The 26,485-nt window shown below is 39.8% G+C and overlaps 2 protein-coding genes across 4 annotated transcripts in view; both read left to right on the top strand.

Moving 5' to 3' along the window:
- GRK7 (G protein-coupled receptor kinase 7) overlaps window positions 1-26,485 on the top strand; it is a 38,451-nt gene that overhangs the window by 751 nt on the left and 11,215 nt on the right. The window contains exons 2-5 of one of the 2 annotated variants that reach the window (XM_032697837.1): window positions 665-769; window positions 1,672-3,345; window positions 13,594-14,333; window positions 15,078-15,515. In XM_032697837.1, the coding sequence (XP_032553728.1) occupies window positions 3,246-3,345; window positions 13,594-14,333; window positions 15,078-15,515 (1,278 nt within the window). In that variant the 5' untranslated portion in view covers window positions 665-769; window positions 1,672-3,245. The remainder of the gene's footprint in view (window positions 1-664; window positions 770-1,671; window positions 3,346-13,593; window positions 14,334-15,077; window positions 15,516-26,485) is intronic. The other variant, XM_032697838.1, reaches the window with a different exon arrangement.
- On the top strand, window positions 4,290-10,927 carry RNF7 (ring finger protein 7). 2 transcript variants are annotated; one of them, XM_032697840.1, is made up of 3 exons: window positions 4,290-4,490; window positions 7,647-7,694; window positions 9,172-9,228. In XM_032697840.1, exons 1-3 carry the CDS (start codon window positions 4,320-4,322, stop codon window positions 9,226-9,228), a joined length of 276 nt encoding a protein of 91 aa, XP_032553731.1. In that variant the 5' UTR covers window positions 4,290-4,319. The 2 variants fall into 2 exon arrangements, with proteins under 2 accessions (XP_032553731.1, XP_032553730.1); XM_032697839.1 differs by having other exon boundaries at window positions 4,293-4,497; window positions 9,172-10,927.

The following is a 26,485-nucleotide window of genomic DNA, read 5'->3' as shown; positions in this document are numbered from 1 at the left end:
AAGTGGGAAAAGAAAAACAAAAAATAACAAAAATTTCAAAAAATTGTAAGAGGAAAGAAGGAAGAAAAAAAGAACAAAATGAAGTTATTTCCAGACATCTCCATTCTCAAAACATTCATGAAAATCTATGAAAAGCATTGTACATGCTTTCAAACCACTGTCTGTGCAATATTCAGCATTTAGAAAGGTGTATAGAGAATGAAAATGTTCTTACAAGATGAAGATGCATCTGCGTATTCATTTGAAATGGGAGTAGGGGTATGAAAAGAACACTGTTATGGCACTTAATGTAAGTTGGGGCTTTGAGTATTTTTTGACATGGAGACAATCAGAACTCAGAATCAGTCCTTGATGAATTACACTGGATTCTTCCTGTGAAATTATTACAGTAAATTAATTGATTATAGATTGTGTAATAGAAAACAATATTTCGGGTTTGGATACCTACTGTTATGAATGTCTCCATTCACAAGTTGGTTTTTTTTTCCATTCTACAGCACAGAATTGGCTGAGCAGCTTTAAATCTTGCTGAACAATCACTTATTGGGCTGAAAGGAACTTGGTTCAAGTTCTCATATTTAGATACTCCATTTGGAATGTTTTCAGTTACGTGTGAATGAGATGAGAAAATGCCCAGTCTGAAATAATGGTTTTTTATTTACAGTAAAGACAGTGAGTACATAGAGAAAACTCACTGAAAAAGCTGTCATGGTTTGTGCCACTTTCCCGTTGCAACCTCCTTAATGTCATGTGTGGCTGTAGGTAGCAGGTGAATTCTAGAACTGTTTCTCCAAATGGCTTGAAAATTTTTATACAGCTCTTTAGGGGATCAAATAGCCAAGAAAATAATTATTAGTTGGGAAACTATCATTTCTATAAAGCAGTATGCAGAGTTAAAGGTACCTGTATCGTATTTGCTCTACTTTCACTGCTAATCTAAGTATGGTTTATATTTGGATTTGCAAAGTGTACGGCACGTGTGACATTTTGACAGCATCCAAACATAATTTTAACCTGTGTCATAGTTTGCTTTTAAAACTGAAAAGATTTGCATTTTTTGCTAAAAAAATTAGAGATGACAAGACAAATTGTGTAAATTAAAAAAAAACAACCAAACAATAAAAAAACCCCACCAAACAACAAAACTCAGGCTATTTTTTTTTTTTTTTTTTTTTTTTTTTTTTTTTTTTTTTTAGAAAAAATAGCAGTTGACATTTTACACAGCAAAAGTTAAACGTGCTTAAGTCTCAGTTGTTTGTTTTTTGTTTTTACTTTAGGAACACATACATTCAAATTTTAAGCATTCATGCAAAAGGATAAAAATACAATGTACTATTAAAGGAAAACTATGTATACATTTTCTTTTCAAGTTTTACAAAAGCAGTTTTAAATTTAAACTTTTCTGTATTACACCTAGTCCCAGTAATTCAAATTCAGGAGTGCCACAAGGGTTTAAAAAAATGAAAAAGGATGATGAGTTAAAATGATGGAGTTAGTAAAGGGAATTGAACAGCGTGGATTGAAAGAAGTCTGAATCAGCTGAGGTAAGAGCAAAAGATTGTTGAATAATGATAGGAAATGATAGGTTTTTCTGAATTGATAGTTGATTAATGTAGAAATATGGAATCTTGAAGATCAATATAATTTTTATTTTTTACTTTATTACCAAAGGCCAGATTTTTGTTGCCAAGGTGCACAAAATGGGAGCCACTGCCAAGGTGTGTGGCTTACGCTGTTAACTGTCTTTGGAAATGTGTCAGGAGTTGGAATTCCAGGAAGATTTGGTCATTTCCCATTAGTCAAGGGCAGTCCAGGCCATTAAGATGAAGCTGTGATTAGCTTGCACTACAACTGCTCATAATACTCTGTATGTAGAGAACATCCTTCATGAGGAATGTCAATTTGGCATCTGCTTGGTGTCCTGTTGAAACATAAAAAATGCTTTAAAACTATATAAGTGCACTCAGTCTTGCAGAAAGTCTTCCTTGGCTTAAAAACATGTGATTACATCTGAAATGGATTGATTTCTATCCACACTTTGTATTACTCTACAGCACTTGCAAAGCTGGATGGATGCACCGTGTACTCCTTTTCTATGCCAGTTCATTGTGAGATCGATTCATTCTCAGTAACTTGGACTCTGCCACACCAGACAAGCAGGAAATTATTTTACATTTAGAGCATCAAACCAATGTGAGTTTTAACACTGATTATATTCAGCGTCACTGAAGGTAGGAACAGTTACAATTTGGAGTATTTAGTGTTCTACAAATAAAGATTCTCTAGCTCCTCAATGTAAAGAAAATTGGGGCTTGATTATAGATCGTGACATTCATGTTATCCAAAATTGCCTTCTCAGATGAATTTCAAAATTTACCTATGTATTCACATATTACATATTACTTTATTGTTATCATCTAAGAGCTGATTTACAGATTTCTGTTACAAGCAGAAGTGCATATTTGGATGGAATTAGATCTTGAATGGTAAAAGCAGATTAAGAAATGCAACTTCTGTCTCTGCCCTTCCTTTCCTTTAAAATATCTCATTTTTTACTTTCTGCCTTATTTATACTGTGTTTTTGCACATCATTATTCCTGTGCCTTTTTCATCATACATAACCCAGCTGTGGCAATCAGCAGCAGTTGTTATTGAAGGTACATTGGCACAAACAACAAGTTAGTGTTTTGAAAACTCAACTTGGCAGCATTTCTGCTGAGCACCGATACTAGGGTTTTTAAGTGGTGTAGTGAGATTAAAAATTTCTCATGTTAGTAAGCAGCAATCCAGCCTAGCTTTTGAAGCTTAGCACCACAGTCCACAGGACTGGAGTGGTCGTAGTGCAGAACAGTGAGGATAAGTACTGGTTGGTGTGACTTTTCTACTAGTGGGTTAATGAATAGAGAATCAACTGAATTTTTTTCTACTGTGCAAGTGGGACCCAGTACACATTTCAGATCTTTTCTCAGCCAACAATGTGTGATTGGAGTAATTCAGCTTTGCAAACTGATGATCAAAGTTTGGCCCAATCACCTAAACCAGTGTGGATATACTGAGATTTCTGCAGTGTGATCAGAGACCTGATAACCTACAGTGAACTAATCAGAAACTAAAGTGGGAGGGGAGCGTGTGGATGTGTGTGCACACAAGGGTCAGAATTAGTGCTAGAGAACACTTTTGCCTTAAGCATTTTGCATTTTTGTGGATAAGCTGAGGTGAACCTGTGTAGTCCACGTGCATCTGTTATGGCCTGTTGTTGGTCCTTCCTGCTTAGGGTGTGTGAGGGGCTGGTATGTAAATGGTTTTGGGTCTACCTCCATGGAAATATCCTAGACTACATAAAATGTAAGTACCGCATATGTTTCTAAAGCTGCCAAGCAAATGATTTGTTGGTGCTCTGAATGGAGTTGATCTGTTTGGCAGTGTCGTAGAACTGTTGTGTAGATTAAATACTACTAAGTCTTGAGAAAGGGGGGAAAAGTGAACTTTAGCTCTTACAACTTCCATTAATTTGTTTCTTCTAACTTCAAATAGAATACTGTATCTTTTAAATTTAATTTGTACATGAAATCAACAGTAATTAACAAACTTTAAGTAGGGGTAAAGAGACAAGGTGCTATATTGGAAAAGTCAATGTTGTATTTTTTTGGGGTAAAGATTAGTAAATAAATATCAATTTCTATTGTCTTTTAAACTAATGGTGTATATTGTTTAGCTTTGTTCTTATGCACACTTTGAAACTCCACTTTTTAAGGTGTATGTAGTTGTATATGTAGACATTTTACTTTTTAATGCAATCGGCCACTTTAAAATTCCCTTTAAAATTTTTAGTTCTGTAGTGCTTCACAACTCATCTGTTTTTCTGCTGATTTGTCTCCTCACAAATTCAAGCTGATAAACTGGCAAGTAAATTCAGGCTGTCCTGGTGCGACATGTCAAAGTAGGTGTATTTAATGGACCATTTTCCAAGAAAGATCACTACCGTGTTGACAGGAGACTTTGAGAGGAATCCAAGACGAAATTCACAGTATCAATTAGATTGGAAAAGACCTCTGAGATCATCAAGTCCAACCTATGACCCAACACCACCACGTCAACCAGACCACCGAGTGCCACGTCCAGCCTTTCCTTCAACACCTCCAGGGACGGTGGCCCCGCCGTCTCCCTGGGCAGCCCGTTCCAGTGTTTACCCACCCTTCCTTTCCGTGCAGAATTCCCGATCCCAGCCCAGCCGGGGCCGGCTCCGCGCGGCCTTTCCCGCTCCCGCCGGGGGGTGGCGCTGCCGCCCCGCGCGGCCGCCGCGTCCCCGCCCCTCCGCCATGGCCGATGTGGAGGACGGGGACGAGCCAGGCGCCCCCCACTCGCTGCCGGGCTCCGCGGGCTCCAAGGCGGGCGGCCCCGACAAGATGTTCTCGCTGAAGAAGTGGAACGCGGTGGCCATGTGGAGCTGGGACGTGGAGTGCGACACGTGCGCCATTTGCCGGGTGCAGGTCATGGGTAAGCGCCGGGCGGGCCGCCATGGCCGCGGGGCGGGGGGGGCCCTGCCGGGCGCTGGGCCGTGCCCGGGCCGTGCCCGCCGCCCCGGCTCGGGGAGCAGCGCTGGGACGCGGTTTCCGGCGGGAGGGGGGGCTGATCCTCCCGCCTCCGCTTCCTCCTCCGCGCCTTCCCCAGAGCGGGAGGAGAAGAAGGAGGAGGAGGAGGAGGGCCCCGCGGGGGCCGGGCCGCCGCGCTCCGGGGGCCACACCAGCCCCGCGGCCTCTCCGGCTCTGTCGGGGCAGCAGCGAGAGCCCCGGGCCGGGCCGCCCGTCCCTCGGCAGGGCTGTGCCGGGCCCGGGGGGGCCGTGCTGCTCTGCCCGGCCCGTCCTGGGCAGGGCCGCCCTCGGCTGAGGGCTGTGCTGGTCTGCCGGCAAACCCCGCAAGCACCGAGTTACAGCCGAGCTGAGCCGACTGCTGCATGTGCGGGGCTGCTGCTTGTGCTGTTTTGTTGGGTTTGGTTTGGGTTTCTTAAATTTTTTTTTAAGAAGCCGTTGCGGATGTAGATATAAATTCATTTTTCAAATCTATTAATCCGAGTGTCTTAACACTACTCCACGAGCCTCCTGATTACTGGTGTTGTTTAACACACATGAATGTACTGAGAAATCTGTTGAAAAGTAAGGGGTTAATTTACCTGGTTTTGAACTCCAGAGACTCTCTTTCAAAGCCTCATATTTGACAGACATTACTGGTTTTTCTGACATCTTTTGCAAATACGATATTTATCTATACAATATCTTCGAAAATTGTTTAAATTTTTCCTCTGCTGTATTTGTAAATCCGATTTTTACTATTATGCTGAGTCATCCTAGATATAACTGTCCTCTTAATTGGGCTTGGTACAGTTTGGCAGGACAAATGATTCAAGATTCCCTCCAGAGCACCTTGCTTTTTTGGGTCCAGGAACCATGATACTGCAAGTCCAGTCAGGATTTGGTTTAACAGAAATGAGACAAAATATGCAGTGCTGTGATTTCTCATATATGTTTTTACTGAGAACCTTCTGTGGAACAAGAGGCAAAAGGATGTACTAGAGGAAAAAAGATGCATCACAGACTGAAGTGGTGGGAGATTCACCTTTGAACATAAGCATGTTAGATTATTTGCTTTTCTATGGTAAACAGAGACCACCGTGGAAAAATGAAATTTACTTCATTTGCCATGTAAGCCATAATTTTAAAGATGTATTTATCCCCATTATAGCTAGCCTGTTATAGGATACTATAAAAGAAGTCTTAGATGAACAAAATCTTTCCCGGAGCTATTATAAAAGTTTAAAAAATTAAAAGGTTATATTTTTTTCATAACTAGTCCAAGGGAGTACTTTTAATCCGAAACTAGCAGAAAAATTTGGGAACCATTTTTTGAGAACAAACCGCATTGTTAGAACGTGAAACTTGATCGTTCCTGACTTCAGTTCGGTAATTTCGTGCTGACCCTGCCAGACCCGGCCTGGCTCCTGTAGAGCCACTGCGTCTGCAGTAACCTTAGGCTGGGGGCAGTGCCAGACCGACACTGGCACTTGTTGAAAGTTAGTTTGTTTGACTTTTGCAAGGGAAGGAGGTGTTAGCTGGCTCAGTTTTCTACTGAGTTTAACTCCTTGAACCAGCGTGGTCTTAAAGTGCACAAGGGAAAGAAGCAAAAATGCAGGTGTTAACTGGGGAGGGCAGGATTGCAGCAGTACTGCCTTAGCTTTCCTTACCCTTTCGGACACACCCTTGGGGTTATGATGTAGGAAGGGGACAGCTTACTTTGGTATGGTGGCATTGATTTCTGCCCTCAGCTCTGTGCTGCTTCTCTGTCTAAAAATACGGATCCGGGGCTAGATAGGACAGCTGCTTTTCCTGTGACTCCCAGTCTGCCACAGCTTTCTGCCCTGGCCCCGGATCAGTGTGCTCCCAGGGACCAGGATACAAGTTGAAGCACTCTGGCAGAATTTTCCCTGCACCTTGGCCCTTAACTGCTGTGGAAATATAAAGTACAGGAACAGACAACAGGAAACTTGTTCACTGTTCTGCTTTTATCTCGGTGAGAAAGAGCAACTGTTTCAGAGTATTCTCTTCTTTGTTCTTTGTTACCTGAGGAAAGGAGGAGTGTCCAGGCAGATGAATCTAAAACAGAAGTACTGGCCCTATCTGGCAGAGAGAGCAAAAATGCTCAAATCTAAATTCCTGTAGCACATTATGTTTCTGTGTTCTAGGAGAGTATGGTCCAACTAGTGACAGGTAGGCCTGATCCAACCTGCAGAACTATTTCCTTTTCTTTGGGGGAGATGAAGATGCCTTTGCTCCCAGAACTGTGGAACACTTTTTGGTGTGCATGATATGTGCAGTGGCAGCCCATGTCAGGGCAAAGGAGAAACACAGCCATTTTTCCACTATATGTGTGTGGCACAGTGGGAAGCCTGGAAGTTGTCACTTCTGTATCTTATTGAGTCCTGGACCTGCCATCCAGTCCTGCAGCTACAGACCAGAATGCATAAAGATGATAAATATTTTTAATTAGATGTTGTTCTGTGTTTATATGTTAATTTATATTATCACATTTACCACTATATTTGCATGTGTGTGTAATTCTTGTGAAAATTACATGCAGGTACTTGTTAAAGAAAATTACTATAAAAAGTAATAGAAGGTGGGAGTTGTGGTGAGAGATGTGAAGCCTAAAAATTCAAAATTGTGAATGATTTCCTTAAAAGGAGATGCTAACATCTGAAAAACAAAGTCCTGTAATTAAGGTTTGGCTTTGTGCTTGCTCTGCTCTTAATATGCCTGAGTGCCTTGGCACAAATCTGCTGGTTGTTATATCTACAAAATGGAGAAGGCTTTTTTTCAGCAAAAGTTATGAAAATACTAAAGCCATAGAAAATAAACAAAACTTGTTGGACCGTTTATAGTTCTTCTGATCTCTTTCAGATATTTATTTCATTGTCATTTGCACAGTTTTAGAATTTAGGAGGGACTATTTAATATTAAAGGGCTGAACCAGATATCAAAACTTATGGTTTTTACCTCTGTAAATTTGTTTTAGAGTTTGTTTTCCTCTGACAAACCTATTCTCAAGATGGAATCCTGAGAATCAAATTGAGTCTTGTTCTTGTTTACTTTTAGATGCCTGTCTTAGATGTCAAGCTGAAAACAAACAAGAAGATTGTGTTGGTATGTAGTGATTTCATTCGCTTGTTTTTCAATTGAAGCTTCTCTCAGTATGGTGCATTTTAAAGTTTGAAGGGAATACTGATTTTATTAAAGGGAATACTGATTTTATTAATGCTCAAAAGTAAACTGGTGTTTCATTCTACGTTGTGTCATCTTTTTACATTAGTAATACTTTATGCTTTGTTTTTGAGCACTAATAAAATTAGTTTTCACGTCAGTTGTGCTGTAAACATGTACACAGCTGTCAAATTTGCTGTCAACATGTACACAGCAGAGAGGTTTAACTTCCACTGTGAGCATATTTGAAGAGATCCTAATGTGCATTTTTGAAGTGGGTAGGAAAAAGCTGCTTTTTTTTACAAGGTACCAGAAGGCACAATGGTAACAACAGTAGAAATCCGGTGTTCTGAAATACATGTATGTCTGGGTTACAAAGTGGTATTTTTCCCACTCTTAATTCAGACATAGTGGAGGCATGGCTTGTTTGTTCACTTTCCTTTTTAAAAAGTGCAGTCACTTGAGTTTGCTATAATTCTATTTAAGCATAAAAGTACTTTCAGTACCAATGTAGGCAAAAGAAAATCTTAATTGTCCAATCTGGAAACAGTGAAAACTGTTTCAAAGAGTTTGCTTTAAACCTTTAAGACAACTTTTAAACCAGTGGAAAACCTTTCCATGCCGTTGTGCTTTGTGTCTTGAAGTATATTGTCTCAAATTTAATCCACTGTTGGTTTTTGATGATTGTTTTAAAGAGAATAGGATTTTCCTGTTCTAGACATCTTAATTGGCTTGCTAAGTGTCCTAGTTAAGATAGAGAGGAAAATGTATGATTTACAGCACTCCTTGGATTGATACCCTTCTCTTCTTGTGGGGAAAATGAGCTAATAAGGGAAAAAAGCAAAGTAACTAGTACTATTCAGGAGTAAATGGCCAACAGATAACACTTTTTGTTGTGTTGAAACAATTGTAGCCTGTGAATAATTCTGGTCCAAGGTCCCATTTTAAGGCTGTATACTGTGTCATATGTGCCTCCTTGGTCTCATACATCTCAGTGGAAACATTTCCCATGAGAATTGGGCGAGACCCTCTTCTGTGATAGTGAGTCAGTAGTGCATTGCCTTTTTTTTGGTATTGGGGAAGATACAGGGAAGAACTTAGATAGTTGCACTTATTTCCTGCACAGAACTTATAAATGTGTTTCTACATTCACAAAACTGTGTCACTTTATACAGGAAGGTGAGAATATATGCAATTCCTTGTTACATAATTGGAAATAAGTAAAAGGTTGATGACAGAGAACTGATTATCTTCAGGATGATCATAATACTCCAGTTTCAATGGATAAATTAGTGATGACTTGTTTTGTCTCTAAAGCTTCCAGTGGCTGTAAATACTTGATAATGACAGTTTGGACCTTGCTGTAGGTGTTGATTGAACAGCTGAGTGTGACTGGAACATGTTCTTTCTTCTCTTTCAGTGGTTTGGGGAGAATGCAATCATTCCTTCCACAACTGCTGCATGTCCTTGTGGGTGAAACAGAATAATCGCTGTCCCCTCTGCCAGCAGGACTGGGTAGTCCAGAGAATAGGCAAATAAAAACTGGAAGTTTTTTGTCTGTTGAACTTGTTGAAATAGTGTGTGTCTTATGCCATATGCTCAGTGCAAAAGAACGGAACATGTCAATCACAACATGACTTGTTTAGTTTGTCTGCTGCAAAGGTCAGTGTGGGTTTGATTTGTGCTCTTTGCTGTAGGAGGAGGCAATGGTCAGTGTTACTGCAGGTGTTCTACAACTGAAAGGAGAGACACTACGTTAAAATGTATCTGCTACAAATAACATGTTACCTTTAGCAGAGCACAGAAGTGTGGTGGTGCAGATTATACCCTAATTTAATGTTTTTCCATAGATAAATGAATTAATTGAAAGGATTACCTTACCTGTAAGTCTGATACACTGCATAGTTTACTGTCAAGATAAGGAAAATGTTTTCTAAGTAATATTTTATTCAAAAACACAGTCAATGTGTTTTTTAGGAACTATTTTGGTTTTTAATCTAAAATGAAGAGTGTGTAAAACATTTACAATGTGCTTTTTCCATCACGCTGTATTAAACATTTCTAATTCAGGTTTTCTTTATGACTTTTGTTGTATCTCTAAGTCTGCTGCTCTGTAATAATCTGTACATAATTTCTACACCATAATATTAAAATTTAACCACATTAATAATTTTTTATTTATATTTCTGTTAACGATCATGGAGACATGTATTTTTAATCCAGAGAGATTTGGTACAAAGACATGGATTTCATATCAGTTAACTAGAGGTGTAGACAATCTTGCTGGTTAGCTCACTAATATAGGAAGCAAACAAAATGGATAATTGAAATATCCCAAGGAAAACAAGCACTAACTAAATCCATGGGAAAAAATGTTTAGTTGTGGTTTCATGAAAATTCAGTTAATAGAAATTTCTTTATTATCTTTTTACTGATTACAGTGTTTTGGAAGCATTGTTTCATTTTTGTGGAAATCCTCAATATATCATCTTTTTTATATGAATTGCGATCTTTTTCTTACAAATATTTAAGTGCTTGCCTCTGACTTTGTCTTTTCCCTAAATATCCAAAGTAATTACTATTAATCTGAACATATGCTGTGGGGTGTTTTTAGTATGTGTAATGGAGAGGTAGAATTACTGCTTTAAGTCTGTAACAAATTCAGGATTAATAAAATGGTTAATCAACATGGGTAAAATTGAAGCAATATTATATGCATTGTTTACTTCAGAATTATCATCTTAAATGTTTAATGTGTTTCTCTGCAGATGTACTTCTATCTGGTTCTGTTTAAGTACATTTAAAGAGGTTTATCTTCACTGTATAAAGTAGTTCCAATGGCAATCTTTGTGTCATCAAACATTTATTCAGAGTTTTCTGTGGTTTTGTTTATTACTTGTAATCTTGTTTTTAAGATGTTTTAAATTTTTTAAATACAGCTTTTGTCTCATTACACACTGAGATCAAAAAAATCCTCTGTGTCACTGTTACACTGTGTCACAACCCTTGTCATTATCCCAGATGATGTCTGTCTTTTAACAGTAGTAATGAAGTGCCTATAGCATTTACATTGTTGAGGAGTATTTCTGCTTGTGTACAAGTATTCCCAAAATTTTTGCAAAAAAAAGTATGAGTGGATGTGGAAATAAATTTTAGCTTGTCATAGTTAAACTGTATCTTACCTACTGTCTATTTTCTCTGCCTGACTTTGGTCCCAGGCTCCATCCTGTAACCTCTGTTAATGCCATCTAGTCCCATCAGAGGACTTCTTTCTTCATTTTTCTTTGGTCTGTAGGTGAATATGGAGAGTAACAAGCCCTACTTTTAGTTCACATCATGTGCATGGCAAGAGTACCTGAGAATTAAAATTGTAGAAGAGTTTTTCCAAAGTGTTGGCTCAAAGGGGTATTGACACAAATGAGGTGTTAAGAGAGTTAATGTTGAAATCAAAGCAGCTGATACTTGTGTGTATCTGTTTGTGTATTGTAAGTATCTTATTGACCAGTAATTAAGGTTCATCTAGAATGTAAGGTAATGAATTTTAAGTCTTGCATATTTTGTCTGTGATGAGCTTAGGTCCCACTCTTTCTATAAGCTTTGCACCAGAGAAATTTTCTTTTCCAAATCATATCCTGATTTTCCATTAGTGTAGTTGTTAGTAAGTCTCCATTTTCAGTTCTGTCATTGTTCACCTCTTGTGCCTGCAAAATAAATCAGTTTTGCTTCTCACCCAAATGTACTGTTTTATGAGTAGGTAACACTATCTTAAACAGCTTTTATCAATTAATAGATTAATGCCGAGCTACTTTTTTCCAGTGTTTAATAAATACTGATTTGGATAAGTCAGCAAGCACATCTAGCTGGAGTCTTCTCCAAAAGTGACTGGAGTAATGAATATGAGTTGAGTGATCATATTGTTAGATTTTGCTTTTCATGAAATTATGTTCTTTTAGTGAAAGTTTACATTCCATAGAAACTAGGAAAGAGTCTTCTTATCAGAGTAGAAGGTTTTTGGAGTGTAAATGTTTGTCTTACACAGGTTCCATAAACATTAGGTGTTCTCTTGATTTGCTTAGACTTGAATATATCAATAGCTGGTGTAAGCTTGAGTTCAGCCTTAGGACCCCAACTACCTGCCATTTGTACTCTGCTCTTTGAGCTGTGGTGCCATTCTGGCTAAATGTAAAGAAGACCCTGCTGAATTTTAGGACCTGAAATGAAAGCTTTGTTACCTCCTTTCTTTCCTCTCTACCCAGGATATTATAGGAATGTGTTGCTGTAGGCACCCTTTTCAGGAAAGCCACCAGGAGAATTCCCCATTCCCTCCTCTGGCTATTTTGAGCTTTACCCACACTGCACTGTTCAGCCCTTTATGTAACCACCTCCTGGCCCTGCTTGCTCTCACCTGGCAGAACTGGCCAGGCTTTCAAATACTCTGCCTCAGAGTACCCCTGTTAACATGCACACACAGCAGTTTGCAATGGATGGCCCCCTCAATCCCACCTGGAAAACACACCTCCAAGGTAATTTGGTTAAGTATGAGTTTTATGTCAAATGGATACAACAAAGATAGGATTAATGCTTGTAAAAACAAAATACTGCATGGTTGTAGAGTGGCAAAAAGCAGCCAAGAAGGGCTTAGCACTTACTGTAGGGGGTCTGAAAGGTGCCTGTTATTACTCTTGATGTTTAGTTTTTGTGATTCAGCTCTTCAGCTTGCTCTAAGACTGGGGGGAGGGAGGGGCAAAGAAACTTGACCTTGACCTCAAGAGTACAGCTTGACCCCAGTGCTACTGCAGGAATCATGAAACTTCTTTCTTGTTCCCATAATACCTTCCTTATATTTAAAGAAAGTTTTAACAGCCAAGTCACCTGACCCCACAGCAGAAGGGGGCTTAGCCTAGTAAGTGCCACACATTCTTATTCTTTTGAGGGAAAAAAATACCTTCTGGTAGGCAGCCAGCAAGCAAAGTCAAGTGGAATTTGCCTTCACTTGATTATAATCAGCTTTGTCCCTTTGTTGATGTCACCTCAGCTATATGCAGTTACCATCTTCTCATCCCGACATTTTCTGTCACAAAGCTCAGCAGAGGAAATAAACTGAGGCCAAAACACAGAAGTGTTTTGGCAAGATTTGGCTGGTTATGTGAAGTGTTTTTCCTTTTTCTGTGGGTAGGAGATGAAGTCAGAAGTGTATGTTGTTTTGTATGTAGGGATCACTATTTTTGGTTCTTAGCCTGCACGTAATCTGCTCAGACAGAGCAACGCCAGGCATCCGGGCTGGCATGAGCTGTCTGTGGAGCTCATCGCTCATGTTGAGTATAACTTGAGTTTTGGAAGTGTGGATGCTCAAATCGTGTGGTAATTTAAAGCTCAGCATCTCATGTTCATCTATGTCGACTGCTGTTTAGGCCTGGCAGATTTGTGATAAAAGCTTTTCATAAAATCAGATCCCAGCATATGTAACTGTGGCTATGCCGGGGTTCTTTGTCGAGCGAGGGAGATCCAGGGCTGTCCTGACTGTGGCCAAAGTGCCCCTGAGTTGGAGAGAGCATGTATTGCAGATGGGAATCTCTGCATGTTCCCACCAGCCAGGGACAGTGCAAGCAGGGGGAATCTCAGTACATTTAAAGGTTGTCAGGGCCCATTCTGAAAAACACCAGCTGAACCACGTGCATTTGGTGCTGCTGGGAAGGTTTGCCCAGGATGTCATCCCTCGGCTATACATAGCAAACTCAAAGCTCCTTACAGAGAAACCTCTTACCAGTCACTTTCCACAAATGGTGCATATATCTAAAGGTACTTAGGGAAAATCCTTGAGAGGTATTTAATGCAAAAGCAGTTGGTCTCTCTGGTGTTTTTCAGAAGACCTCAGCACACCACTGGCAGGGAGAAGTGCAGGGCAGCTCCAGTACAGCACTTGGGCCAGTCACTCATTTTGTGCGAAACCAGGCTCTGCCACCCCAAGAGCTTGCCAAGATGTGTGACATGGGGGGGCTCGACAACCTGATTGCCAACACGGCCTACCTCCAGGCGAGGAAGAGTGGAGAGGCAGACACCAAGGAGATGCAAAAGAGACGTAAGAGCCTTTCACTGCCCAAACTTGACCAGTGCAAAGAGCAGAGAGAGTCCATTGTTGCTGATTATGAAAGCATCTGTGAGCAGCAGCCCATTGGCAAGAAATTCTTCAGAGATTTCTTAGAGACAGTGCCAGAATATTTGGTAGCTAGGGACTTCCTGGATGAGGTATCAAACTGGGAGCTGGCAGAGGACAGCATCAAGAACAGTACCATGGAAAATATGGTCACCAATTTTCTTAAGGAAGGCTCCAAAAACTATCTGTCTTTCATGAGCTCTGACTTGGTCAGCAAATGCCAGGCAGCTACTGCAAAAGACTATGAGAATGTCATGCAGCTGGCCAAGGAGGAAACCAAAGTCTTCCTTAAAGACAAGCCCTTCCAGGATTTCCAGACCAGCCCCTTCTATGACAAATTCATCCAATGGAAAGTTTTTGAGAAGCAACCGGTAACTGATAAATACTTCTATGAGTTCCGAGTGCTGGGCAAAGGTGGCTTTGGAGAGGTAAGAGCTGCACTTTTAAGGATGTGAGTCATCCCTTCCCTTTCAAGACCAGCAGGTGGGTTTGCAAAGAGCAGTGGATTAAGGCATTGTGTAAAGATTTGCAAAACTGCCCCTTCAGATTGCCCGTTTTCCAGAAATTCGGCTGAGTTATTTGTACTGTGATAGAGTTAGTGAAGAGCTGCTTTGAAGTTTTTACATTCTGTATCTATGCTAATAAAAAAACAGGCTTCTTTACAAAAACTTGCATGACTGTCCATATAGTTAAGTATGGACTTAACGCTCCTTGGCACCATTTTAGCCTGTGGTAGCCCACACGGTCCCAGATAATTCCTAGCTGCAGTGTAGGGAATAGCATGATCTGCTCCCAAATTACAGTATGAGTGAGACTACCTTTTTTGAGAGGCAAGAGAGTTAAACTGTACAGATGTAATCTGTATATGCTGCTTATTCTCTTGGTTACAGAATTTTGTTCTTGTCCTTGTTCCTCTTATTTGCTAATACTTGTCTGCTAATGGTGTCCTGAAGAGCTTTGCATCAGGTCAACCATATACTGGTTCAGAACAGAACAGATTGTACTTTTGTTTTTTCCCTTATTTTCTCTGCTGATACACTCTTCCATGGAAGTTAGCATCAGCAGCTACTTATAGGCATCAGTGATTCCCCAGTTTCTGCCTACTACCACCCTTGATATTCCAGTCCCTGTATAAAATTCCTTCATTACTTTTCCATATGCATCTTCTCTAGGTTTGTGCCATCCAGGTGAAAAATACTGGCAAGATGTATGCCTGCAAGAAACTGGATAAAAAAAGGTTGAAAAAGAAAAGTGGAGAGAAGATGGCACTGCTGGAGAAAGAGATCCTGGAGAAGGTCAACAGCCCTTTCATAGTCACACTGGCTTATGCCTATGAGAGCAAAACCCACCTGTGTCTTGTTATGAGCCTCATGAATGGAGGGGATCTGAAGTATCACATCTACAACGTGGGAGAACGGGGTTTGGAAATGAAGAGGATCATCTATTACTCAGCTCAGATCACCTGTGGGATTCTGCATCTCCATTCCATCAACATTGTGTACCGGGATATGAAACCAGAGAATGTCCTCCTGGATGATAATGGGAATTGCAGACTGTCTGATCTTGGATTGGCAGTGCAAGTCAAAGAGGGAAAACCCATCACTCAGAGGGTGAGTACAAATTCGTTGAACATGGGAAGTGGGAAGTGAAGCTGTTCTATTTCTAATGCCTGATAAGTCCAAGACTTAATTCCCTGCAATTTATTCTTTGCTAAAGACCTTACATAGTCATTTCATTCTAAGAGACAGGTTGTAAGAAGATTTGGTTAATTGACTCTCTAACTGCTGCATGTAGTAAAGTAACTTATTTTGCACAGAAAGAGTAGAATCAACCTGACCTGTTGTTTCTCTTAAGCTCTTGAACCAGTCATTTTAGGGGGGCAGATGCCTTGTGCCTTGAGCAATCCTGCATAGTCAGGGATTTAACCAATTACTTTTTTAATGAGCAGCAGTCAAACCACTTTTGCTCCTGGAAGAATACAATTTCTTATACATTACTCTTAAGTGATTGCATTGCAGGCATTCATGGTGCTGCACAATAAACCATTGCCAACCTTCCTCCTCCCCCAAAATTAAATCCTGATAAAGTTAGCACATCTGACACTTTGCAAATGTACCTGCCTGTCTGTATGTGTAGGAAGAAAAAGATGGATGACCAACTGGATTTTGTTGTGTGAATTAGATTGTGCAGCACTTAACTGTGCCTGTGGTCAGCCCAAACTCACCTGGATTTGTGATAATATCAGGAGGTTTACACAAGAAATCTGTAGGTAGCTTAACTATGAAAAAGGCCTATTTTTCTCAAGGTATCTGGAGCTTAAACATATATATAATGAGAGAATGTGTCTAAAATACACTAAGAATATGAAGAAACAGAAGCAACATTATAATAAGCAGGTCTAAGTGCCTTATGTTAAACTCACCAAGTCTTTCACACCAGAAATTCAGTAGAAGAGAGGACCTTCTAGTGGCCTTTTGCATCATGCTTGAAGTACACATTTTTTGATGTCAGTAAATACAGTAATTTTGAAGGAAATTTTCTTTTCCTGGCAATTTAGGAAGTTTGTATTATGAGTGGTTTTAGTTCTCACTGAAAGAAAAGATGGAAACTGCTGAATGTATAGATATTAAATAATTATAAAATGGGAATGCATAGTGTTTTGGATGCAAAAATGCAGTTTCTATGAAAGCTAAGGCAGGTTTTTAAGTAGAACTTAAGTGAAATGGGAATGTGGTTTTGTTTGTGAAGATGGCATTTTGATCAGTGAACCCAAAGCTATAAACTTACTGTGCTGTGCAAGTTCCAGATCCATGCAGTTACTATGGTCAGAAAAAATAACGTTGTTGAAGGGCAGTTTTTCTTACTTGTAAATATGTGGGGTTTGGCAGAGGGAAAAAACCAAAACGAAACAGTGTGTTTAGCAATGTATAACCACTTCTGTGGGTATGAGGGTTGAATCTCAAAGCAATATTGGTCACCTATGACAGTCATCAAGTTGTTAATGACTCTTCTTCTGTTGTTCACTGGTTTTAAAAGCTCTATTCACCATTGTGTGCTTTTATTAGGGCAAAAGCTGCAATGAATAGTGTCCTACATGATTGTAATGTGTTCTAGGAATTTCTGTTAAATGCAGTTTTATTAATTCAGAACATTGAAATAAGAAGAAAGAAAAAGAAGGTATTTTTTTCATTTTCTGTATCATAACTATGAGTGAGTTAAATCGATAATAATTCCCAGTGTCATTTTGCATTTCTGTAAACTAGTCATATTCAAATCCTTTGAAAGCTCCTCCAAAAACCACTGTATGAGGGCTAGATATTGTTATTATTTATACTAATGTCATACACAGGAAGACCAAAGAACAGATTTACACAGTTTACATTAAGCTTCACCATGTACCTCTGTAATAAAAGAAAAATGGTGCTGTTAAAGTAATTTTTGTTCACACTTCTATTGTGACTTAAAATCAGCAGAAAATTTACATCATAGCATGCTTTTTGAGTATGACTGCCAAACTGTTATCACTTAAAAAAAAGTGATTTGTATAGGTTTGGGTTTTTTCACCCAAAAGGATATATGGCTCCAAGACAGGTTTATCAAATGAAATCTAATCAGTTCACCATTTTGTGGACACAGTTTTATAAGGGCATTTTCATAAGCCAAAGCAGAAAATATATTCCTTCCAGGTAAAATCTGTATTGTACTGGTTTCTGAGTGAAGTGCCTAACATCACAGAGCTGTTTCTAGATTTTGGATGATGGTCTGAACTGACAATTTAAGGCTTACAATTTTCAGTCACTAATTAAGGGATATTACTACTAATCTATAGAATGTAATATATGGATTTATCTGTGTATTCATTTCATTAGAAATTGCAGAAAATACGCTATTTCAATGAATTCTGAAAGTTTTGTATACCTCTCATGGGTGTACAAGCTATTAAAGATGAAATTTCTTATGCTTTCAAAGCATAAAAAAATTCCCAGCCCCTCATGTATGAATAAATGCACATCACCCACACATCACCTGGAGGATCCATTAATCCCTTTTCTAAATCTTATTAGGTGATTAGGTTGTCACATGGCACAAGTAATGAGCTAGTTAATGAGTTCCTGTTTTAGACATTTTCTAAGTTTTCAGTGAAGGTGTCTATGAAACTATAATGTTTATATACTGTTCACCAGCCAAATTTTCTTTATGGGTAGAAAGGTTTTTTGACTTTTAGATGGGTGAGTTCAGTGTGGTCTTCTTAAAAAGTAGTGTGTGTTTATGCTGCAGAAAAGGCATTGTGCAACTGGTGATTTAATACTTATGTAATTGAAGTAGCAGCCTTGGTATTCTTTAAGTATTGCCATTACATATACTCCTTTTGAAAAATAGTTGTGTGCTGTGTACCAATTGCCTGCAACTATTATAAATAAAAATACCCTGCTTTCAGAAACACTGCTCCTTACAAAGATCTAGAAAGAGTTGGATACCCAGCCTTAGTTTTCTCCCCTTCTTCTCAATTGCTAAAGCATCCAGTAGAAACATGCGAGTTTCCATGTGAATGTTACTTTGAACATATATAGGCAGTTGTAAGTAATTGGTACAGTAATAATGACAGGATTTAGAAAACTTTTAATTTCACTACGTGTGCTAATTTGTCCTTGTGAAGTGCTAACTGGCTTTGGAATGGAGAAATCACCAAAAAAAACCCCCACACAAATTAAAATAACAACAGTCTTGGAAATAAAAAAAAGTAGAAGGCAATTAAAAGCTACTTACAATATATTTTTTCTTCATCAAACATGGATTAGATGGGATCTTCTCGTGATACATACATGCAATCTCCCAAGAAATGTATATATTCACACTTACTCAGGCAGAGCTCTTACTGACATCACTGGAAACAGAAACTCTTTTCCAGTGATAATAAAATTATTGAGGACTTTAACACATATCATGATTTCATACAAATGTGCCTGTAGCATCTCATCCGATGTGTGGATCATTCTGTGCAAAAACTAGCTTGTATCTTAAAATTATGACTTTTAAAATGTTGATATTCTCTCTGTCTTACCTAATTGAAATAGACAACAAGGAGAAACTGAGAGCCTGCACAGGTGGCTTTCCATAGACCAAGTGTTTTGTCTAGTTATGTACCTGATTGATTCTTGAACTAGTTTTTTTCATATATGACAGAAACGAGGAGCCTCCATCCCAAGTTTCTCCACTTGAACAGTTTGACCTGTCATCTTTTTCTTGAAGTCTCTACAACTTTTTCTCGTACTACTCAAAATTCACTGCTTGTGAGTCAAGTGCTCCTGCCCTTATCCCAAAAAGTAATACTTCTTCATTAGACCTTAATTAAACCTGAGAATGGTTGTGAGAAAAGTCAGTGTGTTCTTCTGTTTAGTACCCTCATATCCTCTGCATATTGAAATATAGAGGACTTAATTCCATTTTTCCAGAAGGCAGAGTGTATTTGCTGTTTATTTCTGGAAGAACTTTCTGCCCTTACTGGGTTTGGCCTTTGTGCGAAGCAACTGTTGCATGTAAATGGTGAAGGACTTTTGTGCAGATGCGTGTGAGCCAGAGAGCTTAAATATTGACATAATAACTGTGAAAAATAACACAAACATATTTTTGTAGTATTTATAAAAGTGCATTCATATCTTCAGAGGTTTCAGGCTTCTTCACAGTTTTCCTGTGCTATGTTTTATATATTTGAAGGACATCATAATATTTTTATAGGAAAAACATGTTTTGGTTAAAATCTTACTCAAAATGTCCTTTTGCCCTCCTGTATGTTTGTTTATCATAAGATTCTATTTCTTAGGAAAACAGAAGGAAATCTATTTAGATGTTCCTGAAACTTGCAGTTTAATTTCAAGGCAGTTGAGAAGCAGGAGGAGGGTTTAGACTTGTGAAATAAAAAATAACTCAGCACGCTATTCTACAGTTGACCTTTGTTCATTATCACATGGCATTCTTATTGGATAAGGTTCTGTAAAAATCTGTTCTTCCTTTGCACTTCGAAAAATGACAGCTCCTTTGTTCAGAATTAGAAGGACTTGCTGCTGTTTTGCAGTTTCAAAACCACTATTCTGCTTATGAATTTTTAAGTATGACATGTAAGATTGGTGTTTTTACTAGCAGAACTTTGTTCTTAAAAATTTTGACAGTCACAGTTGTTTTGAACTGCATCACCATGACAGGTGTTTTGGGTTTTTTTTAATCTCTGAAACATACACTTTACAGAATGTAACCTTATCCACACAAGTCTGTGGGGCCAGCTAGGAGCTGGCAGAGGTGCTCACGAAGCCACTTCCAATCATTTACGAGCCATCCTGGCAAACCAGGGTGGTCCCTGGGGGTCTCATTTTGGCTGGACATGAGCAAATGTGATACCCATCCGTAGGAAGGGCCAGACAGAGGATCTGGGGAACTACAGGCCTGTCAGCCTGACCTCGGTACTGGAGAAGGTCATGGAGCAGATCATCTTGAGAGCTGTCATACAGCACATACCAGACAACTAAGGGATCAGGCCCAGCCAGCACAGGTTTATGAAAGGCAGGTCCTGCTTGACCATCCTGATCTCCTTCTGTGACAGGGTGGCCCACTCTGTGGACAGGGGAGAGGGTGTGGATGTGTCTGCCTGGACTGTAGTAAATTCTTTGTCACTGTTTCCCACAGCATTCTCCTGGAGAAACCGGCTGCTCATGGCTTGGATGGTTGCACTGTTCCCTGGGTTAAAAACTGGCTGGGTGGCTGGGCCCAGAGAGTGGTAGTGATGGAATTACATCCAGCTGGGGCCAGTCACCAGCAGGGTTCCCCAGAGCTCAGTACTGGGGTCAGCCCTGTTTAATATGCCCATCAGTGATCTGGATGAGGGGATTGAGTGCACCCTTAGCAGGTTCACAGATGACAGCACGTTGGGTGGGAGTGTGGATCTGCTGGAGGGGAGGAAGGCTCTGCAGAGGGATCTGGACAGGCTGGATTGATGGGCTGAGGCCAATTGTACAGGGTTCAGTGAGGTGAAGTGCTGGGTCCTGCCCTTGGATCACAATAACCCCCCACAGTGCTACAGGCTGGGGGAGGAATGGCTGGAAAACTGCCCACTGGGAAAAGGGAGTTGTTGGTCAACATCTGGCTGAACATGAGCCAGCATGTGCCCAGGTGGCCAAGAAGGCCAATGTTATCCTGGCCTGTATTAGCCATAGTGTGGCAGCAGGACCAGGGCAGCGACTGTCCCCCTGTACTCAGCACTGGTGAGGCTACACTTCAAGTGCTGCGTCCAGTTCTGGGCCCCTCACTGCAAAAAAGACATTTAAGTGCTGGAGCATGTCCAGAGAAGGACAATGGAGCTGAGGAAGGGTCTGGAGCACAAGTCTGATGAGGAGCAGCTGAGGGAACTGGAGAAAAGGAGGCTCAGGGGGGACCTTATTGCTCTCTACAACTCTCTGAAAGGAGATTGTAGCTGGGTGGGGGTTGGTGTCTTCTCCCAAGCAACAGGACAAGAAATGGCCTAAAGTTGTGCCAAGGGAGGTTTAGATTGGATATTAGGCAAAGTTTCTTCTCCAAAAGGATTGCCAAGTGTTGGAAGAGGCTGCCCAGGGAAGCGGTGGAGTCACCATTCCACCACTAAAGGTATTGAAAAGTCGTGTAGATGTGGCGCTTAGGGACATGGTTTAGTGGTAGGCTTGGCAGTGCTGGGGTAATGGTTGGGTTTGATGATCTTAGGATCTCTTCCAACCTAAATAATTCTATAAATGCCATGATTATGCAAGTGAAGGGAGCAAAAATGATTTTGTGGGACCATTCTGCCTCCTGCAGTTTTGGAGATGGCAGAAAGGATACTATAGTCATCTAAAATTTTGAGAATGCAATATGTCCCATGAAGTGCTTTTCCTACACGACATGTCACTCATGTGACATTTTTTCTGTCTGGGAAAGACAGTGGAGCCCTTCATGATGTAGCATGTGGTGTCTTTTCATGACTTTTAACATTGTTTTTGATTCAGTTTAATCTCACAATAAATGCTATAGCATTTTCTATAAAAATAGTGTACATTCTGAAATGATTTCTGATAAATCATCTAGTGTGCCACTTGTTGACTCACCATCATCAAAGATGTTTTTGTTTCATTGGATAAGAAATGCAGCATTTGGCTGACAATGTAATTCTTTGAACTTTTGATTTGACAACTTTGACCAGAAGCAGTACTGCATGAACAGTAAGCTGTGAGATGGTGTAGCACTTCCATTCTTACTGGACCACATGTGACATCCCACTTACTGTCATGAATAATTTCAGTTAACAAACATATAATTACTTTTTTTTTTTTAAGACAAATCCTAGAATTACAGACACATGGAGGTGAAAACTGTGGGCTTGGTTTAAAATCTACTAGTGAAAGGTGACAGGTGGCTCTCAGCACAGGGTGTAGTTAAGCTGCAGGACTCTCTTGCAAAAGGTCTTGTACTGTCTAAGAATTTATCTAGTTCAGGGGGAGAGTGGACAATTGATGGAAAACAACTTTGCTGAGAGAAACCATTTCTGTCACTGTAAGCCCTTAAACTGCAAGTAGTTGGAGTTTAAGGAAGGTGTTAGAGAAGTCTCAGTGTAACTCAGTGTACACACCAGGTTCTTACAGACCTCCCCATACATCCATTCTTTGGCCAGTTCACCATCAGTAAACTGGCTATATGGGCCTCTGGTCTGATGCAGCCAGTACTCATCTTCCTGGATTTACATTTTAGAGAATTGTACCTCCAACATTAGTCATAATCCTGAAAGATAAGGTGGGTGAAATCCTGTGGATCCAGCAGGAACTGTACAGGCCTCACTGACATTCTCACTGCTTAACCTACAGCAGCTGTACCCACATTGGAGGGCCCATCTCCTTCCCAGGGCACCCTGCAGTCCCCTGGCACAGAGCACAGAATTTCTCTTGGATGACCCCTTTCTGAGAAAGCAGCCTACTCGTGCTGCCATGATACAGTGTTTGCATTCATTATGAAGAGCTTCATAAAATATAGACAGAGCTCAGTAGATGAAGACTTTTCTCCCTTATTAACAGTGTTTATGGAATAATCTGTCATCATTAAATAATGAAACCATAAACATCTCTGAAGTATTATTATTCCCACATTATAAATGGGAAATGGTGAGGAGAAATTTAAAAGGAAATTAAAGGGAAAATCATGTTACAGGAAGACTGGAGAACCCTTATAATTCCTGAATTCTAATTGCGTGGTTATGAGTCTGTACCAAGTGTTCTGCTTGTCCAAAATGCTCCATCCCTATAATGCCTGATTGCTTCCCTGTCTATGAATGTGTATTTTTTCTGATGACACTTCCCCACGGTGGGAATGTTAGCAGGTTCTATCTCCAGTAGGGATCTGAGGCAAAGATTTACGTGAGATCATGCAGAAGAAATCGGGGAGATGCTGAAGAATCCAAAATTAAAATTGGTGCCCAGTTACTGGACTGTCTTTCCTTAAGCCATTTATTCCTTTGACTTCCACAGAGTGTGAATCTAAACTGAAAAACACGCTGTACCTGTGTCTATTTCTCTTCCCAAGTAGGAGCACAGAGGCAGCCTGTCCCTACTGCACAGAGTGGCCTTCCCCTTCGTTTGTGCAACTCCCTTCAAATTTAAAAGAGTAAAAACCAATGGTGGAGTTTTTACTATACCATTTAGTGACATTGAACCCATTTTGTTTTCTTTTTTTTTCTAATATAACATAAATTTGTTTTGTCCCTTTTGTGCTTTTTCTCTGTGAGCTTTTTTAAAAGCAGACAGCTTTCCCTATGAAAATTATGTTCCTATACAAAAACAAAAAAAGTTTGGTCTTCAAACTTGTGTAAGCATGTGGGATTCAGTAGTTACTAAGCTCCTATACAGTCTTTCTCATTATCTCTTGCTGGTATTCTGAATGCTTGGTCCTTGTGTTCTTCTGTCTCAGTAGCCCATCAGTTATAATGGACCATCCCAAAGGAATGGCTGTCCCCAAGGAAAGTCCTTCCCTTTGCTGAGCATTAACAAGACACCAAAACCTTTGTTCTGTGAGACTTTCCAGAATACTTTTTGTCCTATTTAGATTTGATTTTTTATCTTCTTTTGAAGGATAGTTGCCTATTAATTTGATCAGCAGGTATCTTGTGACAATATGAACATGTGGTGAGAAACTGTGGAGTAGCTGCAATTCTGTGTGACATTTAAATTACGCTCCTTCCTCCTCACAGTGGCTGTTGGGAGAAGAATTAAGATGGTAAAGTGAGTGACAGAGGCAGATCAGTTGTTGTTCTCCACATCTAGGGCCTATTATCTTGTGTGCAGAGAAGAGATTTCTGTGGTCTGTTCCTGCATTCCTGCAGGGTCTGTTAAGGCCATTGCTGAAGGAGTGGAGGAACAGCTGGACAAGAGAACAAAGCAGGCAGTGGCACCCCTTGGAGGAAGGAAGGACCAAGCCCCAGGAAACAGCTGATAGAGCTAAACTCAGCTTGTTTTTTTTCCTCTGTTCAACAGTTCTTGTGCCATGGCAAACAAAAGATAGACATTCTGATTTGCTTTACTGTTTGGTTTGTGATATCAATTGAGTTTGTTTTGCAGAGATCTGTGGGAAAAGGTAGAGAGATCTAAATCCCGTTTCTCCTCATTTGCCTGTTGCTGTGCTGCTGAAAGCTCCGGTTTTCTGTTTCTTGCCTGCATCTGCTGGAAGCTGGATCACGGTGGTGTTCAAGGGGCTTTCCCTTCTGGGCCAGCAGTGTGTGAGGATGTGTGAGTGTGGGCACTGTGGGCCTCACTCTGTTCGGAGCTGTGCTGTGCCCAGTACCTGCTGACTGCACTGGGAACTGAGTGCACTTAGTGTTTCACAGGATCACATCTTGTATTACTAAAAGATTATAATTTTGTGACCTTTTAAAAATTTATGCAGGATTGCTTTTCACAGAAGAAAAATTTGTATACTTTCAGATGAGTCATTTCTTCTATGCCCTGTCAAACCACACTGAAAGGAACAATTCCACTTAACAGAACTTCTTCACTAATGTATCCAAGGGCAACATTTGGTCGTTACTTTTTAGAGGATTATTGGAAAATTGTATTTTGTGTTGTTCTCAAGATAGTGCAATAAAGGGAGAAGGAGATTTGTGAACCCTTTTCAAAAGCAAGTCAATTAAAATTTAATTGACTGAAATGTAATGACTATTTTTACATTTCAAACAGCATATGCAAGTAAGGCATCCTGCTCATCATCACAAAAGACAGTATTAAATGGAGAGCAAGCAAAAAATAGCAAGTGTTACACTGACTATAATTCAAGAAGTTGTGTGCCTCTGCAATGGCATATGATTTCTGCCTTCTGTAAAAAGTTGGGATAATATAACATTCCTTGTCTTCTTTGTGATATTTTTATTTACTGTGTCCCATTAGATGCTTCCAGGTCAGTGAAGGTGTAATACCGTGCGTTTGTCTCTGTAAGATTGCTTGAGCAGTCAACACACTTGTTCAAATGGTTCCTTGTCTTCCTAGGAGTTCTACAGGAAAGAAGAAAATAATGTGCTTGGTCTTAGTCTCAGTCAAAACCCAAAGGACGTCCTAGTTGTGTAGAGTTGACAACAAAGGAATTGAGTGTGGTTTTTTTTATTTTTCCTGTTTCCATTAAAAGAGTGAAATTTATCCATGTAAAATAAGATCTAGTATGAAAAAGTGGGTTTCAGTTAATATACAACTTCTGAATTTACTTATATATTACATGGAATTAAAACATCTGTAGAATCATACAAACCTAGTGATTTTTTGTGTGATAGACATACCAGTATCCCATACTCAGAGATATCCATTCTGAGGCATGGTCAGATAATTCTAACTAAATTAAATATTCAATACCAGCCCATGGGAAAGAGACCCCTTCTCAAAAATAATGCATTTATCTTTTCTGGTAGCTTTTAGTTCCTTTGCTTTCTGTCTTTTTTTTTTTCCTTTTTGCATTTGAATATATATATACTTATTTATTCCTTGGCCTGCTGAGAGTAATTTAACTGATTACTTTAATTCACTTCTGCTCTGGGAATCAGTGGATAAGTTTTCCACCTAATACATCATTTTTTGCTGCTCAAATCTCGCTGCTAGTGAGGAGTACAGTTTAAAAACTCCCTTCACAAAGCTGTTTTACCTCCTTACATGAACCTCTCCTGAATCATTGAGGCTGCCTTTCCTGTTGCCATAGGATCTCTTTTCCTTGAAAGATGATCTGATCTTGGACACCTTGTTCTCCATAATGATTAGTGTAGGGATGTTAGGTTTTAGCTTTCCTCTAATGCTATCTACTCTCAAGATTAAAGGAGAATTAAATCTTCATTTGAAAGATGGATGTTTTTCCAGTTCCGGAGGCTGAATATTTCCTTTTCTGTCTTCCCTAATACAGGAAATGTTTATGGCTTCAGCATCGTTCCTCCCAAATGATTTTGCCAAAGCTACACATATGTAGAAATAGGTGAAAAAGACTAAAATTTATGCTATTCTCTTTCTTTCTTCAACTACCTGTTTTGATAAAGATAGCAGAGATTTCTGTATTTCTTCCCCCTCCT

The sequence above is a fragment of the Chiroxiphia lanceolata genome, chromosome 10 (assembly GCF_009829145.1).
Source record: "Chiroxiphia lanceolata isolate bChiLan1 chromosome 10, bChiLan1.pri, whole genome shotgun sequence".
In the NCBI taxonomy this organism is placed as follows: Eukaryota; Metazoa; Chordata; class Aves; order Passeriformes; family Pipridae; genus Chiroxiphia; species Chiroxiphia lanceolata.
Note: the sequence above shows the minus strand (reverse complement) of the source record. Positions and strands in the feature narration are given on the sequence as shown.